The sequence below is a fragment of the Gavialis gangeticus genome, unplaced genomic scaffold, assembly GCF_001723915.1.
Source record: "Gavialis gangeticus isolate Ggan-Ray unplaced genomic scaffold, GavGan_comp1, whole genome shotgun sequence".
In the NCBI taxonomy this organism is placed as follows: domain Eukaryota; kingdom Metazoa; phylum Chordata; order Crocodylia; family Gavialidae; genus Gavialis; species Gavialis gangeticus.
In genome coordinates, this window is record NW_017729026.1 from 31,965,700 (window position 1) to 31,977,988 (window position 12,289).

At 39.8% G+C, this 12,289-nt stretch overlaps 1 protein-coding gene across 1 annotated transcript in view; it reads left to right on the top strand.

Moving 5' to 3' along the window:
• Positions 1 to 12,289, top strand: part of ATG5 (autophagy related 5) — a 188,285-nt gene that overhangs the window by 53,630 nt on the left and 122,366 nt on the right. The window contains exon 5 of the mRNA XM_019520149.1: positions 832 to 994. Coding sequence (XP_019375694.1) covers positions 832 to 994 — 163 coding nt within the window. The remainder of the gene's footprint in view (positions 1 to 831; positions 995 to 12,289) is intronic.

Here is a 12,289-nt window from a genome sequence, read left to right on the forward strand (position 1 = left end):
TTTATTCTGTTTGTATCACCAGCTCTTTTTAATCAGACATTTTAGTCACCACTGGAAAGGTACTTTGCCTATCTAGTAACCCTTCCTGGACTGCTACCATATGAGCCTATTACGGGGATTTGTAAAGGGGAAGAAAAGTGTTCCTGTTTTGTCCAGTCTCATTTGATTTGTTTCTTTACTTTTCTGATGATCACCTTTGTTGTTAGTGTCAGGTCTGCTCAGTCAGACATATAAATGTCTCTTCAAGAAAGCCATGACCATCACACATGAAAGCAGAAATTTAGTGAAGTAAATCAAGTAGTCATTATTAACAAATCAAGGCCTGGCTACAATAGAACTATGGGCAAAGAATGTCTTTCTGTTAGTCAAGCTTATCCCACTCCGCACATTTATGTGTCTGAGACATTAAAAGTGGATTGCTTAAATGTTGTAAAATTTTTCATCGCTAAACAATTATTATTTGCAAATTAACATGGTTTTCCCTTTAGGAAAGGAAAGACTGAATAGGATCAGCAGTTGGATCCAAAGTTAGGAAAGACTGAATAGGATCCACAGTTGGAAAACTTTGTTTTCAAAAGTAGTAAATCAAATGTCTGTAGTCAGGTGAACTGGAAATATGGACTGTGCTTCTGCAGCACATCTTTGTTTTTTCAAAATGTAAATCTCTCTATTAGTAAACCAAAGGCTTTAAGAACTGGGTAAGATTTGTGACCTATACTTTGTCTCCGTGCTGCTTGAAAAATAATTGTTTTGTGTGCTGATTCATTTCTTTTGTTAAGAGTTCCACGATGTACTTATTTCTTTTGGTCTGTCTTCTGAATTTTATTGTAGAATTTTCCAGAAAAGGACCTTCTTCACTGTCATTCTAAGGATGTCATTGAAGCTCATTTCATGGCTTGTATAAAGGAAGCAGATGCCTTAAAGCACAAAAGCCAAGTCATCAATGAGATGCAGAAAAAGGATCATAAGCAACTCTGGCTGGGGTTACAGAATGGTAAATGCAGCCTGTCAATAACTAAAACCAAACAAGCTGGTTTTTTATGTTAGGTTTAATTTATTCAAAACCAGGATTTTTCCTATTAAAGTGACTCCCCCCCCCTCTATTTTTTCCTAGTAAAGTGATTGTAAAATATATTTTTCAGCATTTAAGTTTAATCAATGTGAAGTATTTTAATGGGGGATCACCTGCACTTCACCCCGTGTATACCAGATTGTAGGTCTAATTTAAGCTATTCAGGGAAATAATTTGAGTTTTGACTTGGTTCATGTAATAAAAGTGCAACCTGTTTAATGTAGTTTGGTGCAACTGTAGTTTGGTCTCAATTTAGAAGATGCCCTGGTTTTACCTGGTATTGAGTATGAACTGTCTCTGACCCTGAAAATGGGTGGTTTCTCTAGTTTATGGTTGGAAGTCATTGGTGGGGCAACATAACTAACTTTCATTGATGTTGTCTTGTGTGTGAGTAATATTGCCCATTTTCACCACCCAGAATTTAAAATATAATTATTGCTAGTCCCATGTCTTTTACAAGGAGATTATGACATAGATATAAAGTAATTACTAAAAAATATTGATGCCAGGATCACTTAGAGTAGCATCTGTATAAAATTAGCTACTTTTCTTTTATGGATTTCATAGTTCATTACTTCTGTGTAAAAGACATTTATGGGGAACAGTGGCTTTTCTTTATGGGAGAACATACTGGAAAATGTTGGTTGGCCAGCTAAACATCTTTTTGACAGAATTTTTTTATCTGGTTCTGGATGTAGACAGTTCATTTCTTGCTGGATAGGAAAGACTGCAATACCACTTTGAAATGTATCTTCACACATTTTTAGTATTTATTTGATTTCTAGAAGATGCCATTGTTTTTTATCTGTTAAAGTTGTAGAGTCAGCAGTGTTTTTGGGCTAAGTGCCAAAAAAATCGGCAGCCCTGACTTGTTGGCGTGCCAGCGTGGATGGCGGGGGAGGCACAAGGGGCTCAATCCTTTTTGTGGCAGTGCACCCTTAGCCCCTTCCCCACTGTCTGCCCTGACGCACATGTGCACCTGCTGCCACCAGTGAGCTGAGCCGAGCTCTGTGGACCCTGGTGCAATTGCTTGCAGCCTCCCGTTGCCTGCCATAGCCGGCCTAGGATCTGGGCAGGACCCTGACTCCTACCATGGAGGCCGGGCTGCTTGCAGCAGGTGGTGGGGATGCTGCAAGCAGCTGCACCCTAGGTCTGTGGAGCCCTTCTGGCTGGTTGCTGGCAGTGAGTGCATGTGTGCCTCAGGGTGGACAGCAAGGAAGGGCTGCGCTGTCACAACAAGTCGAGCCCCTTGCAACTCCCCCACTGACTGAGGTGGATGGGCCAGGCAAAATGCCATCATATGGCATGCTCTGGCACGTGCTGGGGGGTGGTGACCCCTGTTGTAGAAACCATAAGACATTTAAATATTTAATTTATAATGGCTAGACCTAATTTTAAAATGAATATTTGAAATGCTATAACTGCGTACACACATTCAGAACATCCAGGACAACTCCAGGTTTATTTCCCTGAGAGAAAAGCTGACCTGTACAGGTTCAGACAGGGAAGCAAGGAGCCTGCAAGCATGAATACTGGGTTGCCAGAGGTCCCGAAAGCACACAGCCCAGAGAGCTTTCAAGGCTTTTTAAGTGAATGTAACCAGGGACCATCAGAGTCACTGAAGGGTGGGAGTCTGTGTTGTGCTCCAGCATTTCTCTTCCCCCATACTGTGTTGGAGCGCAGCTGAGGCTGGGGACTGCATATGTTTCCTTGCATCCAAGTGCTGCAGTGTCATTCAGGCATGGAACAAGCCAGGAGCAGAACATGCCTGCCAACTGTTTCAGCGCTGGGCTTTTCCAGCCCAAAGCACTTGGGAGGTATGTTCTGTTCCCTGCTTGGCTGAGAGTGACATACATTTTCTCTCCCTCTGTGGGAGGGGAGAGAAACAAAGCACAGTAGGATTGCAAAGGTTGGCTCTGCGTCCACTGTGTGTATGGAAGTTCTGTCACTTGAGGAATATTCTCTGGGGAACCACTTCACGCAGATTGTCCCTAAGTTATTTTTCTCCCTGAATGGCCACTTTTACTTTGGAAGAAAATTTATGAACTTCTGTACGCTTGTGGTTGGTTTCTCCAGAGACAGCGGTGACTCTCCCTACAGAAACTGAACGTCTTTCCAAGCCTTTAGAAGCTGGTAAATGAAATAAAGCTATAGAGCAATTAATTGTGACCTTAGTCAGGAAATACAACATATAATAATGTCATCCTGACCTCCCCCCTCAGTTAATGCCAGAACCCAGAATGACTGAACTGCTTGGACAACAGTTGAATGTGATGTGTGTTTTGGAAGAAAGTTAATTATCTTCTGAGTTAGTTGATTTTATATCCTGTTGTTATTAATTTTAACAGGAGGAGATGTCAAGTAACTGTCTTTCTTGAGGAACAGGGAATGGTGAGGAGTTGACGGAATTGTTAGTTTAACATGTGAATGGTGAAGTTTTTAGGGATGTAGCTATTAAGTACGTAGATTTATGTAGTGAAACTACTGGGAAATGTGCTGACTGTTTTATAGTTTGAGTCAGCACAAAATTTATCTTAACCAGTTAGGGGATTCTGTTTTGGTGTAATTGACTGATATTTTTCATATTAATAGTGAAAAAAATCTCAGTGAACAGGAAAACAGTTTACTCTTAAATATTTGCTTTTAAAAGGTCAGATTATTTTATTTTAAATTTTCAGTAATTGAGAAAATGATTTGTTTTTTTCCATATTCATCAAAGTGGCACACTTTGTATCATAAACAAGTTAATCTAAGAGTAATGTTATAGGAAGCGAATGCTATGCCATTGTAATTCTTTGAAGTTTTTAGCAGTGTATCAACTTTTAATGGACTGTATAGCCCGATATAGAATTGGAAGCAGTCCAATACTAAGATGCTGCTAAGGATGCATTGTATTAATAGCTGTTTGCTCTTATTTCAGAATTAGCTTTATAAATAAGCATAGTAAGGATCTGTAGAATTTCCAAGCTATGTTAAGGCAAACAGGCTTTTTAGAGCAAAGAAATAGCATGAATAAAGGCTCTTCACTTGATATATCACCAATTCAGTCTGGTGATACAGAATCAGTTCAGATAACCTGACGACACTTGTGAGGCAGAACGAGATGCATATTGTGTTTTCTGTGCACTGTTCACAGCAATAAACAAAAATTAAAGAGAGAACCGGCTTGTTATATAACTGTTCTTGATGTATGCTGTTGCCAATTCTATATAGAGAGGAGTTGGATGATATTTTATACAAATGAAATGGGAGTTTCCATTTAGTATCCTTTTAACTAAATTTTTTCTCTAGCATTCATACCAATGAAATGCTGGGGTTTTATCATAGTGGTAGCTACATATTGTTTTATTATTAAAGTCATTTGTGTAGAAGTTGGTTGTAAAATGTCACTGTAGCTAAAATTAAAAAAGGATGTTAAGTACTTGTCAGAATATGAGAAAGCACTTGCTCAGTCATATAGGTTAGGTTTCATTGTTATCACAAGTGTCATAAGTGATTGCCCTAAACTGGTATTTCTTTTTTACCAAAGGGTCTTCATGTTAAGTAAACCATCATTATACTTGATGTGTTTGGGACTGCTTTGTGACAGTCCTTAAGAGGGTGGCCTAGTGAAGTTGATCTTATACAGGTTTCACTATTTAATGAGCAGTGGCACCTGTGCAACCTGACGCTTGAAAGAGAAGCTTAAATAATCTTTTGAATACTTTCAAATGCTAATTTTAATTTGTCAGCTTTTCATAAAAGAGAAATACGAAAAGCTTGTGAAACCAAGAAAACTCTTTTTAAGACATGCTGTACCTTTCAGTATTTTTTATAGGCTTTCGTTTTAGATATAATGATTTTAAACCTCTCTCTGAAACAGAATTGATGACCACAAAAAAGAAAAGAAAGTAACATTTGTGATAACTGCCTCAGAGCTAATAATACATCTGCAGTTTTTTGTCTGTGAAAATTCAAAAAAAATTAATTAGATCTAGTATATAGTAAACAATTATTTTTATTTAATTCTTGTTAGATAACTGTCAGATTTACTACATGGATTAATGTGGTGCTAAACTCTGGTTTTTGTAAATTTTAATTTTGTCTTTTTGCATAGCTTCTTGATATCACAATAAAGCATATATAGATCACAAATACAAATTGGAGTTTGGTAGCTCTTCGTATTAAACTGGAGTTGCCTGGTCTGCTGGCATTGAGAATTTTCCATTTCTGTTGCTCTAACATCCGTCATGGGATAAGCCACAGCGGTAAATGTGTTGGGATTACTTGAATTGGTGTCATGTTCATCTTTGATTTCTTTGTTGTTTTACATGGTAGCTGATCAGCCACCAAATCAGAGACTTGGTCTTACCTTTCTGCCCTGGTGCCTCTATTGATTTAATTCATCCTTCAGATTTCAGTCAAATTAATGCCTGTTTCCTTAAGTCAGTCTTTTTCCACCAGAGGTTGATAACTTGGGAATGCCATATTGGTTCAGGATCAAGGTTGGAGAATTGGGGCATTTGAACAAGGTAGAGAAGAGAAGCTTCCTGAGGGCAAAGAAGTAAAGCTGCTCTACTGAAGTTTTTTGACCACAAAGCTAAATTTTATTCAGAATTATAGGAAAATGTCTTACTGTAGCTCTTGTTCTGAATCACTTTGTTGCTTCTTTATAATGAGCAAGGGCAGGCAAGCTTTTAAAAGTATTCTTTTCTGTTTGCTTTTTACATTAGAAATTCAGGTCTTGTCTATGTCATAGTGTTTCAAAGGAGACTGGTGAAATGATGACACAGGATCAAGAAAGTGAAAGCTGAACAGTTAAAGGGGTAAATAATTTTTTTAATTGAATAGTTCAGAAGTTTGTTTAACTTCTTGATTTCTATGCAACAATTTTGATAAAGGGAATTTATTAAAGATTCAGGACACCTGTTTTTTCTTTGATGTGAAAGCTCGTAAGAGACATGTCCTATAATGTTCACTGCATTGTTAAGGAAGCCAAGATTTGATATTTCTTGTACTTGACACACAACCTGTTTGAGTGCTTGGGTAGCCTCGTAGGCAGAAAGTTCTTTTGTAATATCCCACCTAAATGTCTCTTGTTGCAACTTTAAGTCCATTATTTTTCCCCCACTTCGCTGTGAATGCACAGAATACCATATTTACTTGAATATTAGATCACCTTGATTATAAGAGCCCTGCCCCACCATAAGGTTTTATATATGGAAAATTTATAAATTTGTTATAATTTTTCAGGTATAAAATCTAATTATTGGAGGTTTGTCTTCAATTTTTCACCTTCTCACTGCTACAGCAGAGGAAATAAATAAAGGGGATATCAGGGTGCCCCTTTGTCCTCTGTCCCCCATTGTCTTCACTTTGCAGCTCCTTTCCACCCTTCTTCCTGTCCGACTTTGCTCTCCCTGACCTGAACACATGGAAGTGAGGAGCAAATCTGAAAAAAAATGAACTTAAAATAAACATATAGTTGTAGTTATTTTTGTATAGTACCTATAGACTTAGTTCATTCAGAATTTATGCATTTTACGTTTTTTGAAACTGCTGCAAGTTTTAGTGTAGGTACTTCATAAACTCATTTTTAAGTAGCACTTTGGCACCTACTTTATATATAATACAAACTGTTCATGATATCCCAAAGTCAAAAGGCTCATGATTTACCATATAGTTCATTGGGCTGAGCCCTAGCAAAGTCAATAGCATTTCAAGTCATGGTGACCCCACAGCTCAGCACTGTTCAGTATATGCATGTGCTCCAGATACCCCTCCCCTCCTGAGGATCCATGGCTAATTAGCCCTTATTTATGACTGGAACTAGGTGGTCTTGTCATGAGTCCTGAGATGCTCCAAAAAGTTATATGCGAGTGAAGCCTAGGGCTTCCTGATCTTACTTTGCACGGGGCCACACTAATCATGCGACAGGATGAGAAAGGGGGTAACAGAGGGATTCTGGGTGAGCTGTTTGGGGCCCTGTTTGGCAGTGTTTGCCAGATATTTAAGACTGGTGAAGAAACAGGAGTAATTGAAAATGGGAAAGAAAGAAACAGCTCAGCTGTGGATGTGAACAGGAAGAGGGAATATATTTAGTGTAGTGGCTCACCGTGACTGTAAAAAGAGTTAAGTGCTGAGGGTGACTGCACTCTATGGCCTCTTCCATATATCTTATTCAGATGGGCTGCTGCACTGGCCTATCCTTGTGGTAGGTTCCCATCAGCATGTCAGATGTAGCCATTTTGGTACCAAGGGGATGGTGTCAGGGCTGGCTCTGGCCCTCCCAGTGTTGGCCTGGCATTGCAGTACTTCCAGGCCTGCTGCCAGTTGCCTGTGAAGGGAACACCCATGTGTTTTTTCAGAAGGGCCAAAAAAAGGAAAAAGTTCCCAATAGCATGTTTGTCCCATTTGGGCCATGTACTTTATATGTATGCTTAGTGTTGGCTAAATTTAATCAACTTCATAGTTGGTTTTCATTATTGAGCACATGCTACTTTTGGCAGCAGTTTAATGATATACAGTGTATTTGATTAGGTTTCTTTGTATGTGAATGTAAGATGAGGGGCTTTTTCCTAACGCTGACTGGTAGGGGGAACCTTGTCTTATATTTGAGTAAATTCATTAGGTGGTTGCCACCCCAAGAGTGAACATTTTTTTTTTTTTTTTTTTTAGAGTCCATCTTTATTCTAGGAAAGGGCTATCCAGGGGTTAATTTACAAGAAGTTGGATAGTTTTGAACTCTATTACGCTTATTTTTAAAATATAACTACTGTTCTTTACTTATCAGCCATGAAGTATTTTCTTTTCTTTACTCGGTAAAGCCCCAACTAATTGTTTTGTTACCATATTTCATGGTGTATAAGTACAGGTTTGAAGCCCAATTTTTAACTCTTAAAATTCAACGTCCACGTATACCTCCTATCACTGTCCCCTGTGATTGGTGCTGGTCTCAGTGCTCGGCAGGTGTAGCCCAGGCAGTACTGCTTGCAGGGAATGGGGGTGCACCAGCCAAGTGCCAAGCCTAGCACCACTCGCAGGGGGTGGGGGCAGGGGACGGGGACGGGGCCGGACTTGGCCCTTGGCTGGTGCGGCCCCATCCCCTGTGAGCGGCGCTGCTTGGGCCGCGTCAGCTGAGTGCCAAACCTAGCACCGCTTGCAGGGGATGGGGCTGTGCAAGCCGAGCGCCAAGCCCAGCACCACTTGCTGGTGACAGAGATGGACTCAGCATTCGGCTGGAGACGTGCTGCTTGCAGGGGTCAGGGCTGGGGCCGGGGCTGGGCTCGGCGCTTGGCTAGTGTGGCCCAATCCCCTGCAAGCGGTACTGGGCTTGCAGGGAATGGGGCTGAGCCAGACAAGCACTGAGCCTGGCCCTGTCTGCTGTGAACAGCGCTACTGAGTGCTGAAGCCAGCACCGCTTGCAGAGGACACGGCTGGGGTCAGCATTCAGCTGGCATGGCCTAGGCAGTGTCGCTTACCAGGGGTGGGGCTGTGCCAGCCAAGCACCAAGCCCGGCTCCAATTTATACCCGGTGTCTATGAAAATCCCACACCGGAAAACTGGGTCCGACCTATACACCACATCAGCCTATATACTGAAATACATTACTTAACTCCTCATGCCTGAGGTCAGCATAAATTCTCTGGTAAGGATCATGTGATTTCTGCTATGGTTTAAGCACATTTTTAAGGCATAAAAATAAATAAGAATAGTTAGTATCATACAATTTTAGTACTTTAAAATTTCTTTGTGCACCCTGTGCATGTGACATTGAGTTTGAGAAATGATTTATGAGCATAACTGTATCCTAATTGTCAAGAAATTTAATAACCGCAGTCTTTTTTGTTTCACTGTATTATGACTGGATAGAATCAATAAGCATGGTTTTGGAGTGATGATTGGGTCACTTTTAATTTCAACTGAGATGAGGAAATATTTGGAAAATGTTCAGGGATTTGGGTAAACGGGAATGTTACAGTACTTGGTTGCTGAGAGTATGTATAAAAGTGTACAGTCTGTCTAAAACTGTTTCAAAAAGACAAAAATTCAAAAGAATACCAGTTGTTTGTCAGCAGTTCTCAGCCTTTTTGGTCTCAAGGCACCCCTACATAACTTCTCTGAATTTAGCAACACTCCATTTAAAAAATGGGGGAGGGAATGATGTTACTGTTTATAACGTACTTTGGCCTGACACTTTTCGTATCTGTTCTTAAGCCTCATACAGATGAGTTGCTGACAGGGAAAGAAGAAATACTATTTTAGAAACTGGTCTAACACAATACTTATAATGAAACTTTCAGTACATGAGTATGTACATTAAGTGAAGATAATTACAAAGAGGTCATACCCTACTTACATTTGAAAAAAAAATAGCTTTCCGGCTCAACAATCTAAAGAATTTAATCTGCTGTAGTTGCATATAATTTTTCAAAATAACTGTCCTGCTAACCTAGTTACATAACTGTAGCAGTGTGATTTGAATCTTATCACTAACTGTGCTATCACTTCTGGTTTACCTCTCTTCCTCTTAAAAATGTGGAATATTTATTTAGAAAATTAAAATAAACATGGATGTTTACTAACCTCTGTGCCTTTCAGGTAACATTACTAACATTTCCTTTGCTCATTTCAATTTCTTCTCCTTTTTTTCCTTTACTTTTCTCCTCTGTTTCTTTATTTTTCTTTGATTTCCACCCCCCCTTAATTAGTGTTCTTCCCCACTTGCTTCATTGTTATGTTTTGTTGGGCTTTGAGGTGACTTCTCTAATCTATGATTAGTTTTTTCCCAAGAGTATTATGCGCTCCATGAAATGATTCTGTATTCCCTGTTCCCTAAAAATCCTTTCTTGTTGGATTTTTTTTTTTCCTCTTCCTTTTCTGTTTTCTAGGTTTGTTGCCCCTATCTATGCCTATTCCCTCTGCATTTTCAGTGAACAAGTGACAGTGCCAGCTCTCATTCTCCCTCTCTCTCCCACCTTGGAAAGGATGGGAGGGAGGTGGGAGTGGAGCACTGTGAGATGCTGGGGGATGGAGAAACTCTGTGTAATCTATGGTATACTTTGTAGACCTTGTATGTAATGATACACAATGTAGCGCTCTAGAGAAGTTCCTGTTTCACCCAGGGACATTTTTGTGGCATTTCTGCTGTCAGTCTAATGTTACAGCAGTGTGGACAGCTGTTCACTTGACTTATGTAGTGCTACAGACATTGTGATGCAGGCCATGGGTAGACAGTAAAATGTCAAATCCAGTGTGGAGACCATTCTATGTAGCCTGTCTGGATTAAAGCAACACTTTTTTCCCTCTTTTTAACAGCCTCTTCAAATCTTCATCTGTTTGTGAAGCATCTTTAAGATGAGATAGATGGTTAGTTATGTTAGTCTGAAGTCAGCCAGAAGACAGGGTAAATATGTACCTTTATAGACTAACTCAGAGGTGCCCAACCTTTTTCCCTGGTGGGACAGATGGGCAGTTCCCAGTCCATCTGGGGGCTGGATCTGGCTGGTGGCCCCAATTTAGCCCTTAGAAGGGGTTAGGGGAGGCATCCTGGTCCAAATCCAGCTGCATGGGGAGAAGGGGCTGTAGTCCTACCCCTGTATGGTCTGGCCCTCCTTATATTCCATTTCTGAAGTCCTTTCACAGCATCTAATGAAGTTAAAGCTTGTGCTCTCTCTCTCTATTTTATTTAGTTTAAAAAGGTACATCTTTAGTATGCTATTGCATGTTGGCCACATGTCTTATGTTGAGGATAGAGGCAATGTTGTTATGTTTTGTCAAAGGTATTTTGAATCAGTAGTCTGACAGGATTTATTTTATGTTTTATTATGTTCCTAGAACACTCATTGAAGGTCACACAGTTCATTATAATTTCCTCCAGAAATTTGGGAGGTTTTTTTTTATGTACAACTGTTCCTGTTCCATTGTGCCAAACTTTGTAGGGAAAACTTACATGCACACAGTTAAGTCCTCATCATTCAGACTCCAAGGCAGTGATTCTCAACCAGGGTGTTGCAGCACCTTGAAGTGCCTTGAGATCCTTTCAGGGATCCCACACAATATTAGTACTATTAGGTGTACAAACATGATTCATAAGATAAATCCAGATATTTCAGATGGGAATCCATAGTGTTAAAAACATTCTTCCCTGTTGTGATCTTTCTGAGTTCTTTGCAACAGAAGAATTGCTCTATTTTTCCATAGTCAAACAACAAGTGGAAACTAAAGACCTGGCATTATCCATGGGGTGCATTGAATCCACCAAGGAATATCTTGAGTCTAAAAAAAGGTTGAGAACCACTGCTCAAAGGCTTTATGCGCTTCCTTTTTTAATACTGATTGTCTTGTTTGTAATTTGGATAGAGTGTTGTAATCTATAACCTGATTACCCTACCAGTTTTCAAGGCACTTGTGCAGTGTGTAAGAAGTCCATAATCCCCCATTCATTTTAGTTAGCTGTAATTGTCCAATATATAGGCATTGTAAGGGTGTGATCTTCTGACTGTCTTGTTATCTAGAGTGCTGAGTGTCAACCAGGGTGCCATGACATCCTTCTATGATGCAGGATGCCATATAAGATTAGCTCCGTTAAGTGTGCAAATGCCTGTGTGTGATTGACAAGGCAAACCCAGAGATTGCAAATAGGAATCTGTAGTGCTAGAAACATCCTTCCCTTTTGTGGTCTAAGTTCTTTGCAGCAGAATAATTTCTCTTATATTTAGCCATAGTTAAAAAATGAGTGAAAACTAAAATCTGGTATTTTCTGAGTGATGGTCTGAGTTTAATGAGGTATGCCTTTTGAGTCTAAAAAAATTGAGAACCACTGATTTGGCTTGTAAACCATGACTTCTGGATTTGATTTGAGCCCTGCCTTAATTTTAATGTGGCTTGTACATTTGCATTTTAAACCAATATTCACAGCTGAATAACTACACACGCTGGAAGCGTGTGGATATATTTGTAGTGCAGTCGGAAATGTGACTGCAGCCTATTTAACTTCAATCTAACTTGGGTACAAAGATCATTGAAGTTGCAGTAGTGCAGGCTAGATGCCAACTAAGTACTTGCATAGGCCTAAGCAGGCTTGTAGAGTCCATGCCGTAGCTATTTGTATTTGTGCTACCCAAATTAAAACTACCTCGGGTCCAACATGCTGTGATCACATCTTCTGATTTGTGTGGACTTTTTCTATTAAGCTTTTACTCTCTCTGCATTCTAATTTTTTCTTGGTACCTATCT